General features: G+C 40.4%; 1 protein-coding gene across 1 annotated transcript; it reads right to left on the reverse strand.

Annotated features, from left to right (window-relative positions):
• Positions 1-9,707: 9,707 nt before the first annotated feature.
• Positions 9,708-14,158, reverse strand: ERH (ERH mRNA splicing and mitosis factor). Its single transcript, XM_014310943.2, has 4 exons — positions 14,081-14,158; positions 13,207-13,294; positions 11,992-12,112; positions 9,708-10,192 (listed from the first exon to the last, which is right to left on the reverse strand). Exons 1-4 carry the CDS (start codon positions 14,141-14,143, stop codon positions 10,090-10,092), a joined length of 375 nt encoding a protein of 124 aa, XP_014166418.2. The 5' UTR covers positions 14,144-14,158; the 3' UTR covers positions 9,708-10,089.
• Positions 14,159-16,065: the final 1,907 nt, after the last annotated feature.

A 16,065-nucleotide genomic window follows, 5' to 3' on the forward strand; every position in this document is an offset into this window, starting at 1 on the left:
GTTTGAATAAAGGATGTATGGTTCTAACCTAGTGGTTGAAGAGCTTTCAGTCTCTGGAGCAAAGCCTGGAGTCCATGATTACTTCAGGAATTACTTTGCATTTTTATTCAGCAACTATTTAATTTCAAGCTCATAAACAGCCTTTGGAACAGTGCCTGGAATGAAAGACCTTCCTGTAAATACCCCAGCTGCTACTAGGAAACTATAATTACTTTCCCTCTGGTGCAGGTCATCCTCAGATTTTCCATACCAATGATTTCAAAAGACCCTCATCATAAGACATTCAATATTTTGTCCTCTAATCCTTCTTGCCAGCCCCAGACAAGCCTATACAGCTTGGTGAAATAGAGAAAGCTTTGGCTCTTGTCTTTCTATTTATTTGCAATGGCTGTGTTTGGAGGAGGCTTATCAAATCAAGTAAAATGGAGGAACAATTTGTTTATGAGTTCCCTTAGCACTTAACTCACACAGGTGGACTGAACACAACTGAGACTGGAGTGTTTCTGTGTGGGTGTTGAAGTGGATCCTGAATTGTGAAGACTGAAATGTGCATATCTGATGTGCATCCAGCTTTGGACAACAACTGAACATTTTATAATTCCAAAAATCTAATGATCCAAACTATTCAAATGCCACCTACACCCTTTGGATATGGGCTTCTGGACACCAAACATCATCTGGGGTGCAGCCTGGAAAAGAATTTGAAATCATCTGACTTTGAGTGGTGTTTTGGCTAGGATGCCACAAAACCCCTTTAATGCACACTTCTTAAACTTCTTATTCAAATGTCTCATTTGAATAATGTGTGCTTCATTACCATAGGGGTTCTTATCCTGCAATACCCTGCAAACAAGGCTGAAGGTATTGAGTGAGGGGAGGTCACAGGACCCTTTCATGGGTGTGATTTGCATGGTAATGCTGTCAGCTGTGACTTGTGTGAGCTCAAGAGCCTCCGGACACCATGTTCATTAGCAAAAAGGATGATAAAATCTCAGACAGTTTTTCGGGGTTTTTTTGTGTTGCTCAGAGAAAAAGCAGACACTGCTGTACAAATTCCCTCTGAATTAGCAGCAAAACCCGACCCACAGGACTGTGAACATGTGTGAGAAGAGTTATCTGGGGGCTCTCCCTCATACCCCAGGGCTCCCACCAGCTGATCTGTTCAATCACATCTTAATCTGACCATAATCCTAGCGAGTGAGTGAAAGGGAGCCAGCAGGACAGGGCCAGTGCCTGCTGCAGTGATGAGTGACCAGGCAGATCCTGAAAGCTGTAAGAGGTTTTAAGGAGATCAATATTCCCTGTGCACTCATTTCTAATTGGGCTTTATTGCAGGTCTCTGATTCATGTAGTTCATTAAATGGACTCAGATGGAGTTTCTATAACTGAGTTTAAACTCCTAAGGCACAGGATCGAAATAGCAGCAGCAAGCAATTGCCAAGGCCCCTAGAACTCATCTGGAGAGGTAATTGCAAGAGTGCTGAAGCATTAGACTTCAAAGAAATGCGGATGTGGCTAAATCAGTGTTATTAATTACATTTAAGTTTACAAAAAAAAAGGTTATCTGCCATGTTAAGGGTCACTTTAAAAACTATCCGGTGCCATGAAGTACATATTTCAACTGATTTGTTGCACCACTTGCACTCTGGAGCAAGTATTTTCTGAGTTTTCATGAAGCCCACCAGTAAACAGCTCCTAAACAGTAATAGTATCAGCTAGAGTTACATCATCACCAGGTCTCTCATTCTCAGGACACTGTGCCCAAAACATCAAACTTGTGGAAACAACGAGGAAAACATATGGAAAGTATATGAAAAAAACACTACCTTTCTACCTTAGGTCTGAAACCCTTTCATCTTCCCTGCAAAATATCTGTGGAAGATGTTTGCCAAGTGAATAAAAACCATCCAGCAAAACCCCCCAACAGCAGATTTCCTCTTTATATCTGATCAGATACAAGTGCCACCAAGCCCATTAACCCGTTCCTGTCAGTGACCTACACCAAGGGTCTAGGGACAAACCTAGGAACAGGGCCATTGCATGGCAGTCCCTCTCCCAAAACACTCTCAGGGCCCTCAGCTACTTCTGATGCACTGACACCATGAGGCAGGGCCGTCATCCTTGCATCTAACAGCCACCATGGATTTCCCTTTATAAATGGGCTTAGCTAAGTAAATAGGAAGAGGGTGTGTTTCCATTCTCTGAGGATGCTCTGCATTAACTAATTAGCACTACTTATTGCTAGTTAGGGTGAGTATCAGATTTTTGACAAAAGTAGAGCAGGAGATTATCAGCTAGGTGGATGCATGTGTGAGGAGGGACAAGGAGGAAGTGCACCAAAGTGCTCATCATTTAACTGCTCATCTGCCATGCGGCTGGGAACTGCATTTTACTCTTAAATTCTTCCAGGAGCCAAGGGAGAGTCTGGACCAGACACACAGGTAATTTTTTCCATCATAATTTTATGTCAAATACATTGAGGCAGGATCTCTTCTTTTCCCTGCAAGTAGGTTGGAGTGATGTCTAACTTCTAAAGACAGCATGCCTGGAGGTAGTCATGAATTTTCCATAGAAATAGTTTAAATAGAGAAGTCAGATTTATGGAGCTTAAGATGTGTTATTTGAGGCGTCCTTGGGGGCAGGTGGAGGCTGATAAAAGCCCTCTTGGCTGCTGTTCCCTCCTAAGAGGCATGTGGGGCTCTAAGTGAGCTGCTGAGGTGTCCTGTACCCAAGGAGAAAGGGGTCTGGGGAGTGACACAGACTGGGAAGCCGGCCCACTGAGCAGAGAGCTGCCTAGGTTATGCAACATGCTATCAAAATGTTTAGTCCATTAATTGTAAGATGGAGGGAGGTGCCTGTTTTTCCTTGGACTTTTCAGAAGGGAAATACCTCCTGGAGCTATGGCTGACCTGATTTGGGTTCCTTTCTGCCAAGGAACAGAGCAACACAGTTAAATGTAGCTCTTGCTCTGTTTATTTCAGACAAGCTTTGAGTTCTCTGGACTATCTGAGGTGAGTGTCCTCATTAAGATCAAATACTTAGTTATTCTCATGTGTTTCTTTCTTAAGCTTTCTAGTTGAAGTTACTTAATTTTGGATGAATAATGAGTGCTTTTACTTGGACATGATAGAGGCAAGGAATAGAGGGTGCACTGAACAATTGTGTTGTAAACATAAAAACAAAACATGCAATTTTAGGGGGCATTGAATTATTAATTCCTGTTTAAGACTAAAGCAATATCATTACTACAGTGTGAAAGGCTGGTAATCTTCATTTGGAGCTGCAGGTGCAGCTGGTGCAATGGTTATTTCATTGAACTAGGTTCAAAGACAGGAAAACCTGGAGAAAACTGCTAGCATTAGCAGGGGACAAACATAACTTAAATAGAAATTGAAATTAAACTCACTTGGTGCAGAATTTAGAAGGATACTATGAAACGTGTTCAAGAAGACCATTTCAAGCCAGACAAGGAAAGTAGCCCTGGTTTGGCACTGGCGAAATTTCTAGAGACTGTGAGGATGGAGAAAAAACAATTCTGGATTTGAGGAATGCACTTTGAAGAGAAGATTTGAATACTTACTCTGCTTGCTATGTTCTGGTTAGTGCTTCTACTGCATTCTAGTGGAATAGCTGTACAAGCTAAGAATTCCCTCAGGGACCAAGTTAATGTATTGAGAGATAAAGAAATCCTCCCTGCCCCTCATTTCCTTCTTGAACCTGAAAATAGCCATAGTTAAGAAAGAAATGTGAAGCAAGATTTATGTTTAGCTCTGGCAGCACAGACTTTCCACTTTCCTTGCAAGTACATGACTTGATACTGCAGGAAGATGCCTTTGCCTCACTGTGGGGTGGTGGTGGAGAAGCACAGGTGCAATTGCTGTTTTCTCCATTGCCATGTAGGGCCTGCTTCCTACCTTCCCCTGGCATTTTGCAATGCCTCTGAGCTTTTCCTTATACTACATCACAGATTTCTCAGGCCTTTATATATTTTTTCCTTCTTTTACTTGAAAGCTGGAAAGGCGTGGGAAGTATGGAGGGTTGCATCTGGGTGGCAAGTCTGATGACCTCTAGGGACTTAACCTCTGTGGCGAGGATTATTCTCAGTGTCCTATGTGAGCCTTCATTCATATGAAGACAACATGAGAACAAAATCAAATTTGACCCTCCTGCACTCTGTCTTTATCACTTGGGAGCAGTTATACTTTCTGTAACCTAGTGAATGCTACTCTTGTCACCCAAATCCAGTCATGAGTACATGATGGCTTACCATTTTCAGCACTGTCCTTGGTGGCCTAGGGAATACTGAGTTCGAGCAGCTGTATGAAACTGGTCAGAGTAGGGACTCAGATTTCTCATTTTTCATGACATGTGGTTTTCTAGTAGTGACTCCAATAGAATAATGGCTAGTTTAGATTGGAAGAGAGGTCCAGGGGTTGTCTTGTCAAATGCTGCTCAGAGTGGGTCTAATGGGTCTAATCAGATCAGCACTCTGTCAAGTCTTCAATGTCTCCAAGGATGGATATTCCCCACCTGTCAGGGCAGCAGGTTTGCGTTGTGTGTGAGTAGCCCAGTGCTCATGGTAACTAAGAAGATAATTTAAATTTGGGAGTGTGTTTCCTGCATGGCTAATGAAGTGATGCAGAAGCAGCAATGAAATACACTAGATGGAAGCACCAGTGCATTAGAGATCAGGGCAGCACAAGTGTTAGATCTAGTCAGTGGTAGAGCCCAGACACTACAGCCTCCAAGTACACTGCCACATTTTTCACCTCTGCAGCTCTTGTTGACTTACCTGGCACAAACACAGGCAGGCAGCAGCTACAGAGCTCCAGATGTGTGGATGTCACTAATGCACAGGACAGCCCACGGGAACAGTCTTGGTTGGGGACTGTGGAGACACTGCAGGGGGTGCAGCAGCAGATGACCCAGGGGGGTACAAAACTGGTAACAAAACCCTTGCTAATGTTCACCAGGAATGGTGCTGAGCAGGCATATGCGGTGTGCAGGTTTAACTTGTGTGTCACTGCAAACTCAGCACAAAGAGTTTGAATAAAACCTATGAATTGGAGCTATGCCCAAACTTCATCCAGATAAAATGTTCCTATAGGCATCATTCAGATTACAGTAATGAGAAAACTAATTCCTACGATCTAATGCTTTCCTACGACAAATCAAGACAGGTTTTACCTTAATCCTTTTCAGATATAGTGAGGAAGAAGCATATATTAGTGGGTGATAATAGAGAGCTGCTTTGTACTATGCAAAGCTGAGCATCTCCACTCAGTGAGCTTCAGTGGCAGATTCATTCCCCTGCTGTTTCCATGAATGGTACCTTGTATTTGGGCAACACTGAGTAACATTATAGCAGACAATACACTCAGTGTGGAAAACTTGAGGAAATTGACTAGTACAACAGAGGTGCAAAATTAATTTTCTATTTTAACAGATATACTCTTGCTGATTATCTATAGCTAGTACAAATTATTTATCATTTTATCTTGAAGTCAATGCTTTTAGACTTCAAAGGCCAGTGAGTACCTAAAATGAGTGGCTCAGATGCTCCCTGAGGCTAAGAATCTTTAGCTCGCCCACAGCCCATCTCCTGCTGGACAACTGCTAACTGAAACTCCCTGCCCCCCTCAACCTATGATAACGGTAAACCAATTTGTTTCAATGCTCACCAGGGTCTAGAAAACAAGTTTCAGAGCAATTGAAAATCAGGAGGTTTTAATTGTTTTGCACTTGTAACCCAGCTACCCTTGATTTTTCTGTTTATTAGGTTTTTTTGATGGATTGAGTTTTCAGTGTACCTGAATTCCAGTACTATCAGACCCTTACTCAGTGGGGATTGCAAATGTACATAACTGCTTATATACTCCAAAGTCAAGCAGCTGGAGCTTTCCCCTCTTCCTTCTGAGAGTAAGTTATCCTAAGAAGCATCCTTCCTTTCAGTGCATCATGAACCAGCACAAACTGCTTGGTACATGGTAATGAGACCCAACCAGAAATTTTACAACTTACCCTTTTCCAAGTCAAAAAATCTTTCAACCTTGAAAATATTGTGGGTAGTCAAGTCTCCTCTTGCTGTAAACAGGTTTATTAGTTACTAAGGAAGATAACGAGGTGGTCTTGACTACTTTTTTCCTCCACTGTACATTGGCAATAGTGATAACCACAAGAACAGACTGATCTAGCAATGATGCTACTTTCCTGCTGTGCTTATAATGCATTGTGATGCATTGGATGTCAGGATTTCAGTCTATTTTAAAAGAATACGATGATGGAAGCAATAGTAGGCAAGTATTTTAACTATCTAGTTTATTTCACCCTCAGAGCAGGAAAGCTAACTCAATTCTGCTTTTCACAATTCTCCTTCAGCATACTGAAGGAGGCTGCAGAGTGGGATTCCTGTAAGAATGATCCTGGTATTATTGTGGTGTCAAACACAACTCACAGTCTAATCTTAGTGGGATTACTCCCTGACCCAGTGCATTACTGACTGGCAGAAGCTTGCAATGGTAGATAAATGGGTGCTTTATATATACACCAATTTATCTACTGTGCTTGTCCTTGTTCTCAAATATCAGGTTTTGGGTATCTTTAAGTGACCAGCTGCTCTGCCTGTTGGTGCTGACTAGCAGTCCTGTTCTCCCCTTCCCCACAACACCCAGTATCCCTTTTGTACAATAGTGTGAAGCAGCATTATGCCTTTCAACAGCAGGGAGCTGCTACTTCAGCTCAGCCACCTCACATAGCTTCACCCTACTATTTGCTTAGTGAACAGCCCCGCCAAGAAATGAGATGTGCCAGTCTGGTCATTCCTCAACTTGCAGTCCATGGCAGGCAGTCCAGAAGCTGTGGGAGGACTTCCCAAGCCTGTGATTAGCAAAGAAGCAGCATGGCTCACAGGTCCACAAGGCAAGCAGAAGTCAGGCAAGCACCTCAATTCCTCTGCAGTCCTGGCAAATAGCTCATACAGCTCCTTGGTCTGAGGCTAGGCTTCCTTAATGGACTTGCTTTAAAAAAAAAATTAAGTATTTCTACACACTTGGAAATACTAGGTCTCTGGATTCCATTCTTAATCCCTGTTTTAAAATACTGTACCACCCTCCTGCAGAAGCAGCCAGTATAATTTCCTTTGTCATTTACTCCCACACTGTAGCAGGCATGACCAGCACAGCTACTTGTATCTATCCATACCTGAGAAGCCCCAGAAAATTTGCTGCAGGCAAAGCATGCATGGGATGACAGATTCTTTTTTGATTCCTTTTCTGTAATCATACCATTTTAATGGCTTTACCTGCAAAATGCTGCTACTGAACCTCACTTTTATAGTAGCTGAACTTGGGCAATTATCAGTATCTTGCTATCAAAGTGCTGGTGCCTCTGAGGACAAGTGCAACTGCAGGGGGTACAACATGCCCTGCTGCCATCCATTCCTCAGTAGGAACAAAGAAGCAAAGTGAAGTCACTTTTCAGAGTCTGCTACAACAGCCTACATGACTAGAGTGCATGTAGTAAGTTTCCAAGCGCTCATAACCCTCTCCACTACATTTCTGAAGGCACCAGGTGGTTAGTGGGAGACAACTTTCCAGATTGTTCTTTCTAGCTCGTTGCACATTGGATAGATACTGTAGCATTCTTTCTCCCTTTCAGTGTATTTGGTCAGGTGCTCAGCTCAGCAGCAAATCTATTGTTTCATAAATAGGTAATCAAGTAAAATGCAGTGAAGGATTATGGCAAACAGCAGCTCAAGAACTATGCACTAGAGTTGTATCCAGTAGCTTATTTCAGAAAAAGAAAAAAAGACCTGTAGCTGGATGAAGAGGGGGAAAAGAGATGATGCCCAAATCCCTTCTTCTGAAGTGGCCTACAGACCACACTTTTCTATCTGCAGAAGGCCAAATCTGGCTCCAGAGATATGAAAGGACCACTTAGTTGCATTTTTCAATTCTGTGAAAACTTCCATTACTGAAATGACCACAGCAGTTTGTATGTTAAAAAAAAAAAAAGTGAACTAACCTTTAGGTTAAAGATTGCAACCTTCTACTTTCCAAAACACTAAAAATGGTATCTTCACAAAGTCCCTTTCAAAAAGCAGAAAGGTTAACTACCACCTCCTTTAAAGTACCTTCTTCCTATTTTCTGTTTGAATATAAGAAATTTGTATTTTATACTTGTTTACTGGTCTACAGTTATCATAGTAGAGTCAAAATCAAGGAAGAGGAAGATTTTCTTAAGTCAGACCAAATGTAAGGTACTTTTGAAGGAAGAACTGTGCTGTGTTCCAATGCCTGATTACTAGAGATTCAGCATACTCCTTTCTGCTTTTCACAGTAAGGAAAGAGATCACATTGCTGGTTGTTCTTAAGTTGAAAGCAAGCCCACAGAATGAGGTAAATGCTTATTTGGCTTCATTTAAAGACTGCAAAATTTCATCCAAGAGAATACTGGAAACTTTACAAAAAAAAATTGAAATTAACCTCAAACACGTTAGGAGTGAGCATGTTATTTTAGTATGTGCTATTCAGGAGGATTAACTATAAAAGCTTTAAAAATAACACTGCCTGTATTAAATCTGAATGTTATTATATGGACAATAGTGAATTTTATAAGTATGACTTACTGTATTCAAGCTGGATATAAAACTTACATGCCCCGAAGTATTTTCAGATTTAATAATCTTAAGTGTACTAATATATTTCTGACCTACAATGTTTTGAAAATCACTATTCATTATAAAGGAAGCATGTTTTGATGTTAGCAGATTGAATTTATTCCTTGTCACTATAAATTCTAAAGCTAGTAGGTCTAATCTCCAACTTGTATTGGTGCTGAGAGGTTTAACATCCTCACCCAGTTTCTTTCTAAGAATTTATATCCCTTCAGTAATTTGATTCCCAGTCTTCAGCAGCTATTACTTATCAGTTAAGTAAAGCTATTTTCATTGAAGCTTTACTATAGACAGTCACTTTGCCTCAGATTCTTTTCAGCCAGTGCATTTGCTGTGAGGTCCATCAGAAACTATTGATGGATATTAGGAAGTTAAGTGCATTGGAGAGAATTGCATTCCTCTGTCAACCCCAGAACTGCTCTTGGTTGACTGTAATCTGTACAGTCTGTTCCTACAGCAGGCAAACTCTAAAGGCACGAAGTACCACACCAGCCTTTCTTTTCTACCTGCTCTATTTTTTGGTCTGATGTGTCCTCCAATCCAAATCTTTTCCACACAGCGAAATTACAGAAACATCAGCATTTAACATAGACGGAGGCACATGTAACTTACAGTGTGGGCAAACAGTTAAGTCTTTATCTTATATAAAGAGAAAATTAAGTTTGGGGCAGATTTTCATGGGAGCAATCTGCTTTGTCTATTCCTTCCTTGGGGGAAAATTGTAAGCAGACTAATTCAAGGGGCCTGTGATGTCATACATTCAGCCTGCTCTTATCCATCACCAATTCCAGAGCAGACACACCTATATAAAATGCCTCATAGAGAGATCAGCTGTACAGTGCAAAAGGGTTGCTGTGTTTCCCAAAGATGCCCAGGGAAAACCACCAAGACTAAGCAAGAATTTGAAGTGTTCTGTAATACAGGAAACAATTGCTGGTTCAGTCCACATGACCTTTTCAAGCCATATCCCTTGGATAACAGGGGAAAAAAGATTTGTGTTTTTTGGCAGGAACCACAAAATTGAGCACTCAAGTTTACCTAAAGGGTAGATTTTTATTTCCCATTAAGACATCTCAAGGACATAACTGAATGTAAAAAACCCACAGAGGGGCACATACAGCAAATGTGGTGAAGTACAATGTGAACAGCCCCAGGGGTTCAAATAAGGTAGGACCATTAGCAAACTGGAGGAAAAAACCCAAAACTCTGCTGAAGATGTTGTACTTTCTTCTCCATTTACACTGAAAAAAAATCCAATCCAACAAAATCCTTGTATCTCTAAAAATACAATCAGTCCTGGCTAACGAGTTTATCAAGATGGCAACAGGATGACTATAATACAAAACGTTCACCACTACACTCTGTACACACCTGTTGTCCAAACCCCCCAAACCCATGTAGCAATGGTGCCCCCATTATTTGCTTGCTTGCTGGGCCTGCCTGCGGAGGAGAACGTAGATCTTCTCCTTTATCCAGTCTTTGTTGTACGGTTGGTATGTTTGAGTATCAGCACGGTAACTGCAGAGGAAACAAGAAATGTCAGTCTGCTCTGTGGTACATCTACCAGAAGAACTTCACAAACAATTAATTGTCCTCAAGTGTATGAGGTACAAAGTGGTGTACAGAAGGTAGTATCAGAAGTAGGTGGGAATTACCACTTATCAAATGGATTTATCCTATTCTCTAAAAAACAGCTGTCCAGCAGATCAGACTGAGCCTGAAACAAAACAAGATGCTCCAAGCACTACTGAGTGACTGGAACACTGTGTTCACATTTTAAATCATGCATTTAATTACTTAAGGGAGACAGCAAGTAGAGGATCTTAGTATTCTAGAGCTCAGCTTGCAAAAGAATAGTTCCACCAGGAAACAATCTAATTTGTCTTAATGAGTCAAACACTTCTTCAACATTACTTCAAGGATTTACTTAAGTTTTGAAGTGTTCAACTTCTGTATGGAATTTTTTTGAAAATTTTTAAGATCAAATTTTTGCAGAAGCAAAAGCAGACTCACAGATGGATGACAAACGATTCTTGCCAGTTGGCACTGAGGACAAGCTTACATCTAACAAGGATACTTCATAAAAAGCAAACTGAAAACAAGAACCCACAAATGCATTTCATTTGCTACTCAAGGATAGTTAATAAAAGCAGTCCACTAGCAAGGGCCAGAGAATTCAGTTACTCAGGGCATGTTGAATTAAAACAGAATGAGACTGAAAAATGAAAGCAATCTGAGTGAAGGTCTGAATAGGCTCATGTCCTCCTATACAATATTTTGTTCATGAAGATGGTACTTTCAGTGAATGATTCGAGAACCACTAAAGTCCCGGTCAGTCTTTAAATCTTGATATACTTTTATTTCTGATAGATAAGAAGGGTGAGATGGACAGTGGTAAGAAGGTAAGTAAAAATCTCAAGTTAACTCATTCCAGAACAATTTATAGTTCTTGCCCAAGGAAAAGACCCTAAGCACACTGTTTCTAAGGAAGTCTTACTATTTAAACCCCAGCAGGACTGGATCAAGGCCAAACAAGGAGCTTCAATGTATGTTCATACAGTAATTCTAATGCAATGTAAGAAATGCTACTTTCAGGAAAAGTTACTGATTTCTACCCTCCATCCCCAAATCCTTTGATAATGCTACACAGCAAGAGCAGACATCAAGTACTTCAGGAAATTTCTGTGAAGAAGACGCATCTCTTACACCTTGTGCTATGTGTGCCATCTGGTGGAAAACTGTAAGCTGAAGTAGAATTTGACATGATACTGATTTTAGAAGTGTAATTAAAAAAGGCACAAGACTATCCTAGAAAACAGTTGCTACCACCTAAAACAAGTAGCTAGTTTCAGTCTGTTAAATAAACTTTCATCTTGCTGTATCTTGATCAGAACAAACTTTTGGCTGCAATGCACTTCTCTAGCCTTCTACTCTACCACAAGTACTGCCCTCAGCTGAGAAAAATTCTGTAACCATTCTGCTTCCTGAGGGACTCTACTAACAGCACAAAGGGAAATTTAAAGAGATTCTAGTAGCAATGAAATAGTCAGCTGTATTTAACTGCTAGATTTCAGTCAGCTTCAATGTGAGTGAAATCCAAGTGGAACTGTTAGTTTCTAAGCCTTCTTTAGAGGTACCTTGTATCTATGCACTTAATTGGACTGGGAACTTGCTAGGACAGCTGCACTACTGCTGCACTACAGTTACTGCTAAAAGCCACACAAAACAGCGTTATGTTAAACTCTCACAGAAGACTTTAGAGGGAAGACTTGTGACTTTCCTAAGTCACTGAAATGGACTTGTACAACTGAACTTACACAAGACAGCTGAGGTCTGCCAAGTCATCAATGAAGTCAAACAACTGGCTGATATCATATGTAATGGATGGACTGTTGGGATTCATTCTCTTCAAATGCTCTTCATACATTTTACAGACTCCTACAGAGAAACAAGATTAACCATGCAATATTAAAAGACTGTATGAGCTGAAACTTTTTCAGCTCTTGATCCACAAATAAAAGTTTAGAGATTACCACTTGTAAAAGCAATCAGATTTTCTAGAGCTGAAATTCTTTTGTTCCTAGCAATTTGCATTGAAACATAATACTATAAAATCAGGTAAGATGCATGGAAAGAAAAGTTTTCATCATCTAGGGGGAAAAGTTTTAGTTCTGTCAAATATGTAACTTTCCATGCAGTAAGCTCCAACAGACATCTGGAACTCCTTCTAATAATTTTAAGACAGAAATTAGAACATATACTCCTACTGCACAAACACCTGAGAAACAGAAGAACTCATAAGAATGATCATTCTTGATCCAAGAGTCAAACAGGGTATTGAGGTAAGAGTGACAGCACAAACCTGTATATACATTTAAAGCACTTTTATTTATTTAAACTAGTCCACTAATAATTCAGATACATTTGAGAAGAATGTAATACTAAAATGAGCACAGAGACTTTACATGGTCTTCATTCTACTTTTGTTTGTCTCACAAAACCTCCTGCAAGATTAATGTTAAGTGAACTACAGCTCTAATATTTCAATTTTCTTCCCATGCTCGTTATGTGTATCAAAGTTTCACAGGATCTTTACTCTGGCACATGTGCCACGAGACTGCAAATTATGTAGCAATTGCACACAATCCATTATTTAATATAGCATTTCCAGCAGCAATCTTTGCCTTACAATGCTAAGAAAAGAATAGTGAGAATTTAGTGCTGATCCTGCAAGGAAATGCACTGAAACAAGTCTGCTGCATGAAAGAAAGAATATCATCTACTCTCCCAAACTGGATGTGATTTCATCTAGTTAAATCAAAATCAGGTATTTAATAGAAAAAGGACGTTTTAGAAAAAAATTATAACTAGTTTTTAGTTTGCTAGAACATTAGTAAGCTAAAAACATGAGGGTTTTTGTGAATGACCTTTGAAAAATATGAAGAGCAACTTATTTTCTTATTAAGTGAGTGAATATGTCAAAAATAGGATTTTAACAGCAGTTTTTAACTCCCATGTCTGCATCCACCCACCTTCCATGCATTCATTCACCGATTCATAATCAGCATATGTTCTGCCTTCTGGCCTCTTGGTAGGCTGGACAAGTAGAATTGTGTGAGACTGGAAAACAAAACAAACACAAAAATACAGGTTACTTGCACACTTTGAATGATTTTTGTTTAAGTTATTCATATGAAAGGAGGAAAATAAGAGTAATAGTAAAATATTAGACTAGCAATCAAGGACACAGACATTTTCCACACAGCATTTACTATTTATATGAGCTGTGTTAATAAGTTTTGGTTCCAACAAGCCCTATCAATCCTTATGGAACTTTAAAATGTGTAGAATCACCAGTAAAGCAGCTATTGTGTTGAAAAAAAATATTACAGAAACAGTTTCTATTTAGACAGACAAGCAAAGCAATAAAGTCAATGTGTAAGAGCTTGGCATTAGTGTGTTTAACTATTTTATTCCAAATGCAAGCGGTTAGTAAAATTTTCAATGCCCCAATTAAAGAGCAAAGAGCGCACCCAACTTAACCACATTTTCACCTGAAAGATTCCAACAGAATTAGCTATTTTGAGTTATTGATTTCATTTCAAGGGAACACTAATGATACAATAAATCTGCACTTAGCACTCAAGATTATTTCTTGCAAAGCAGATGTACTGGTTTTCCCCACTTCAATGAGTTTACTTAAACAGTAATTACGGCACAGAAAACTGTTCCAAATGTTGGAGTCCATAAGCTTGTTCTTCTGCAGGGAAGGTTTAGATGACTGCACACTCTGTGGCTTCCATTATTTCCATAACATTTTTCACTTGGCTACAGCAAGTAATTTGAGCAAAGAAGCAAGATTTTTAAAGTGTACACAATCTGTGATCTAATTAACAGGTTGCATACCACAGAAAGTTTGCAAGCAAGCTGCAAATGGCCGTTTCCAGTGCTGCTAATTGGATCCAACATTTTCAGTGCTAATGTCTGAGGTGAGCACATAGCACAGAGGCAACTGCAGAGAAAGACATCCTTTGGCTGAGATTAATCAGTGGCTGACAGAAAACTCCTGCCCCATACTTTGGAAATCAGTGAAGATACCAATTCAGTGCTCATGAAAAGCAGTGACAGAGAAGAGAAATAGCAAATGTTAGGATTTACAGCAGAAAAAACCCAAACAACAGGACAAATTCTTATCCCGTAACTGACAGCGTTTAGTTTTCAGTTCTTCAAATTGTCTCAACACAGCAGTAGCAGATTCTGAGAAGTTCGGGAAAATGTTACACAGAGAAAAAGAAGGAGCAAGACTTTTCCTAATCAGAAATGGAAAAAAGGGGAATTCTGAGCTGCACGCTGTAGCAACAAAAATCATACAAAAGAGAGTAGATCATTTAAATCCACTTTCATGTATGCCAGAGGATGACTGATTTGAAGAGAATTCCCCAAGGAGAGCTGGTATCTGGCTGTTCCTAAGTGCATTGTACTTGAACAGGCACGTCTTAGCAGGGAGTCCAAATGACTGCCAAAGATTACCATAAAATAATTTTTACAGCACTATCATTTTAATTAGATGGTCACTGAGGGATGCTAAATGAATGTATAAATTCTGAAGTTATCCAAATAATCAGATTATAGAAAAATCAGTGAGCCAGACATGTAAGCCAGTTCCTTCAGAACTTCACAGCAGAAATCATTTGGGCTTCTGCCTTTAAGCCATTTATCACTTCAGACAATATACAATATCTGTTATCAGATACTGGCCCAGGAAAATATTTAGATTAATGCCATTGGATCACGCGTATTGTAGAATTAATGCTTTTCAAACATTTCTTTGGGAACTTGACATTATTTTACTTTAAAGGAAAAAAAAATTGTTTGATTTGATAAAATTGCTGGTCCTGTCCTACCATATAGGTAGAAAAAAATGGCAAGCTCAGAAGCCTGTGGGAAGTCTCTGACTATTACCTGCCCCATGTGCCTAGTTGACAAAACCAAAACAAGGGAAGATCCACAAATCTTTCTGCCTTAGCACGAGTTACCTGGAGAAGGCCAATCTGGACCACTATTATGATGATACATATGTCGAATTTCTTTGCATTTTCCTTAAAAGCACAGTGGTACTGGCTGCTTTGAAGCAGGACATGGAATGAGACACCACATGGTCTATATTACACAAATTCCAAACTTCTAGAGAGCACTTTAGAAATTGCTCTTGCTACTGAAGGCAGAACCCTGTAAAACTGGTTAAGGCAGTGCTAAGAGCCAAACCAGCAGGACTTAAAAGCTACGCAGCATCTGCCCAAAGAGACTTCCACCAATTGTAGTGTGTATTTGACAGTAAAGTGAAAAAAAAAATTTAAAAAGCCCCGAAACAATAGAAGTGGAAGTTAAAGACATATTGTAAGGGTAAGATGTGCAGTGATGCAAATACCAACCAGTAGCACACTGCACACATCGAAATGCCCGGCAGAAAAAGTGGTCTAAGGACCCCCTTTCATTCCGGCCAACAGGGACAGGGCCTGTGGCTGCTCATCATGGCCGAAGCCAACTGCTCTGGAGCAAGAACCAGGCAGACATGGAACTTCGCTGCAAACCGACAAGCAGCTGTCCCTCCCACCGCACAGCAATAACTTGCTTCAGCACATCTTCATTTATTAGATAAGCGCAACAAACCGCGTTGATAGGAGGCCTTTGAGCTTCAGCGTGCCATTCCCAGAGCCCACCGAGGCAAGCTCCCGCCTTTCCCTCCTCCGAGCAGAGGGGAGGAGCAGGGAGAGCAGCATAGAAAGCGCGAATCAGCCATTTAAGGCCGGCTCGCTTGGCGGGCGACACTCGCGGGAAGCGCTGGGCTCCGAGCAGCGCCCTGAGAGGGGGCCGAAGCTGCCGGGGAGAGG

This window comes from Geospiza fortis, unplaced genomic scaffold (genome assembly GCF_000277835.1).
Source record: "Geospiza fortis unplaced genomic scaffold, GeoFor_1.0 scaffold54, whole genome shotgun sequence".
NCBI classification, from domain to species: domain Eukaryota; kingdom Metazoa; phylum Chordata; class Aves; order Passeriformes; family Thraupidae; genus Geospiza; species Geospiza fortis.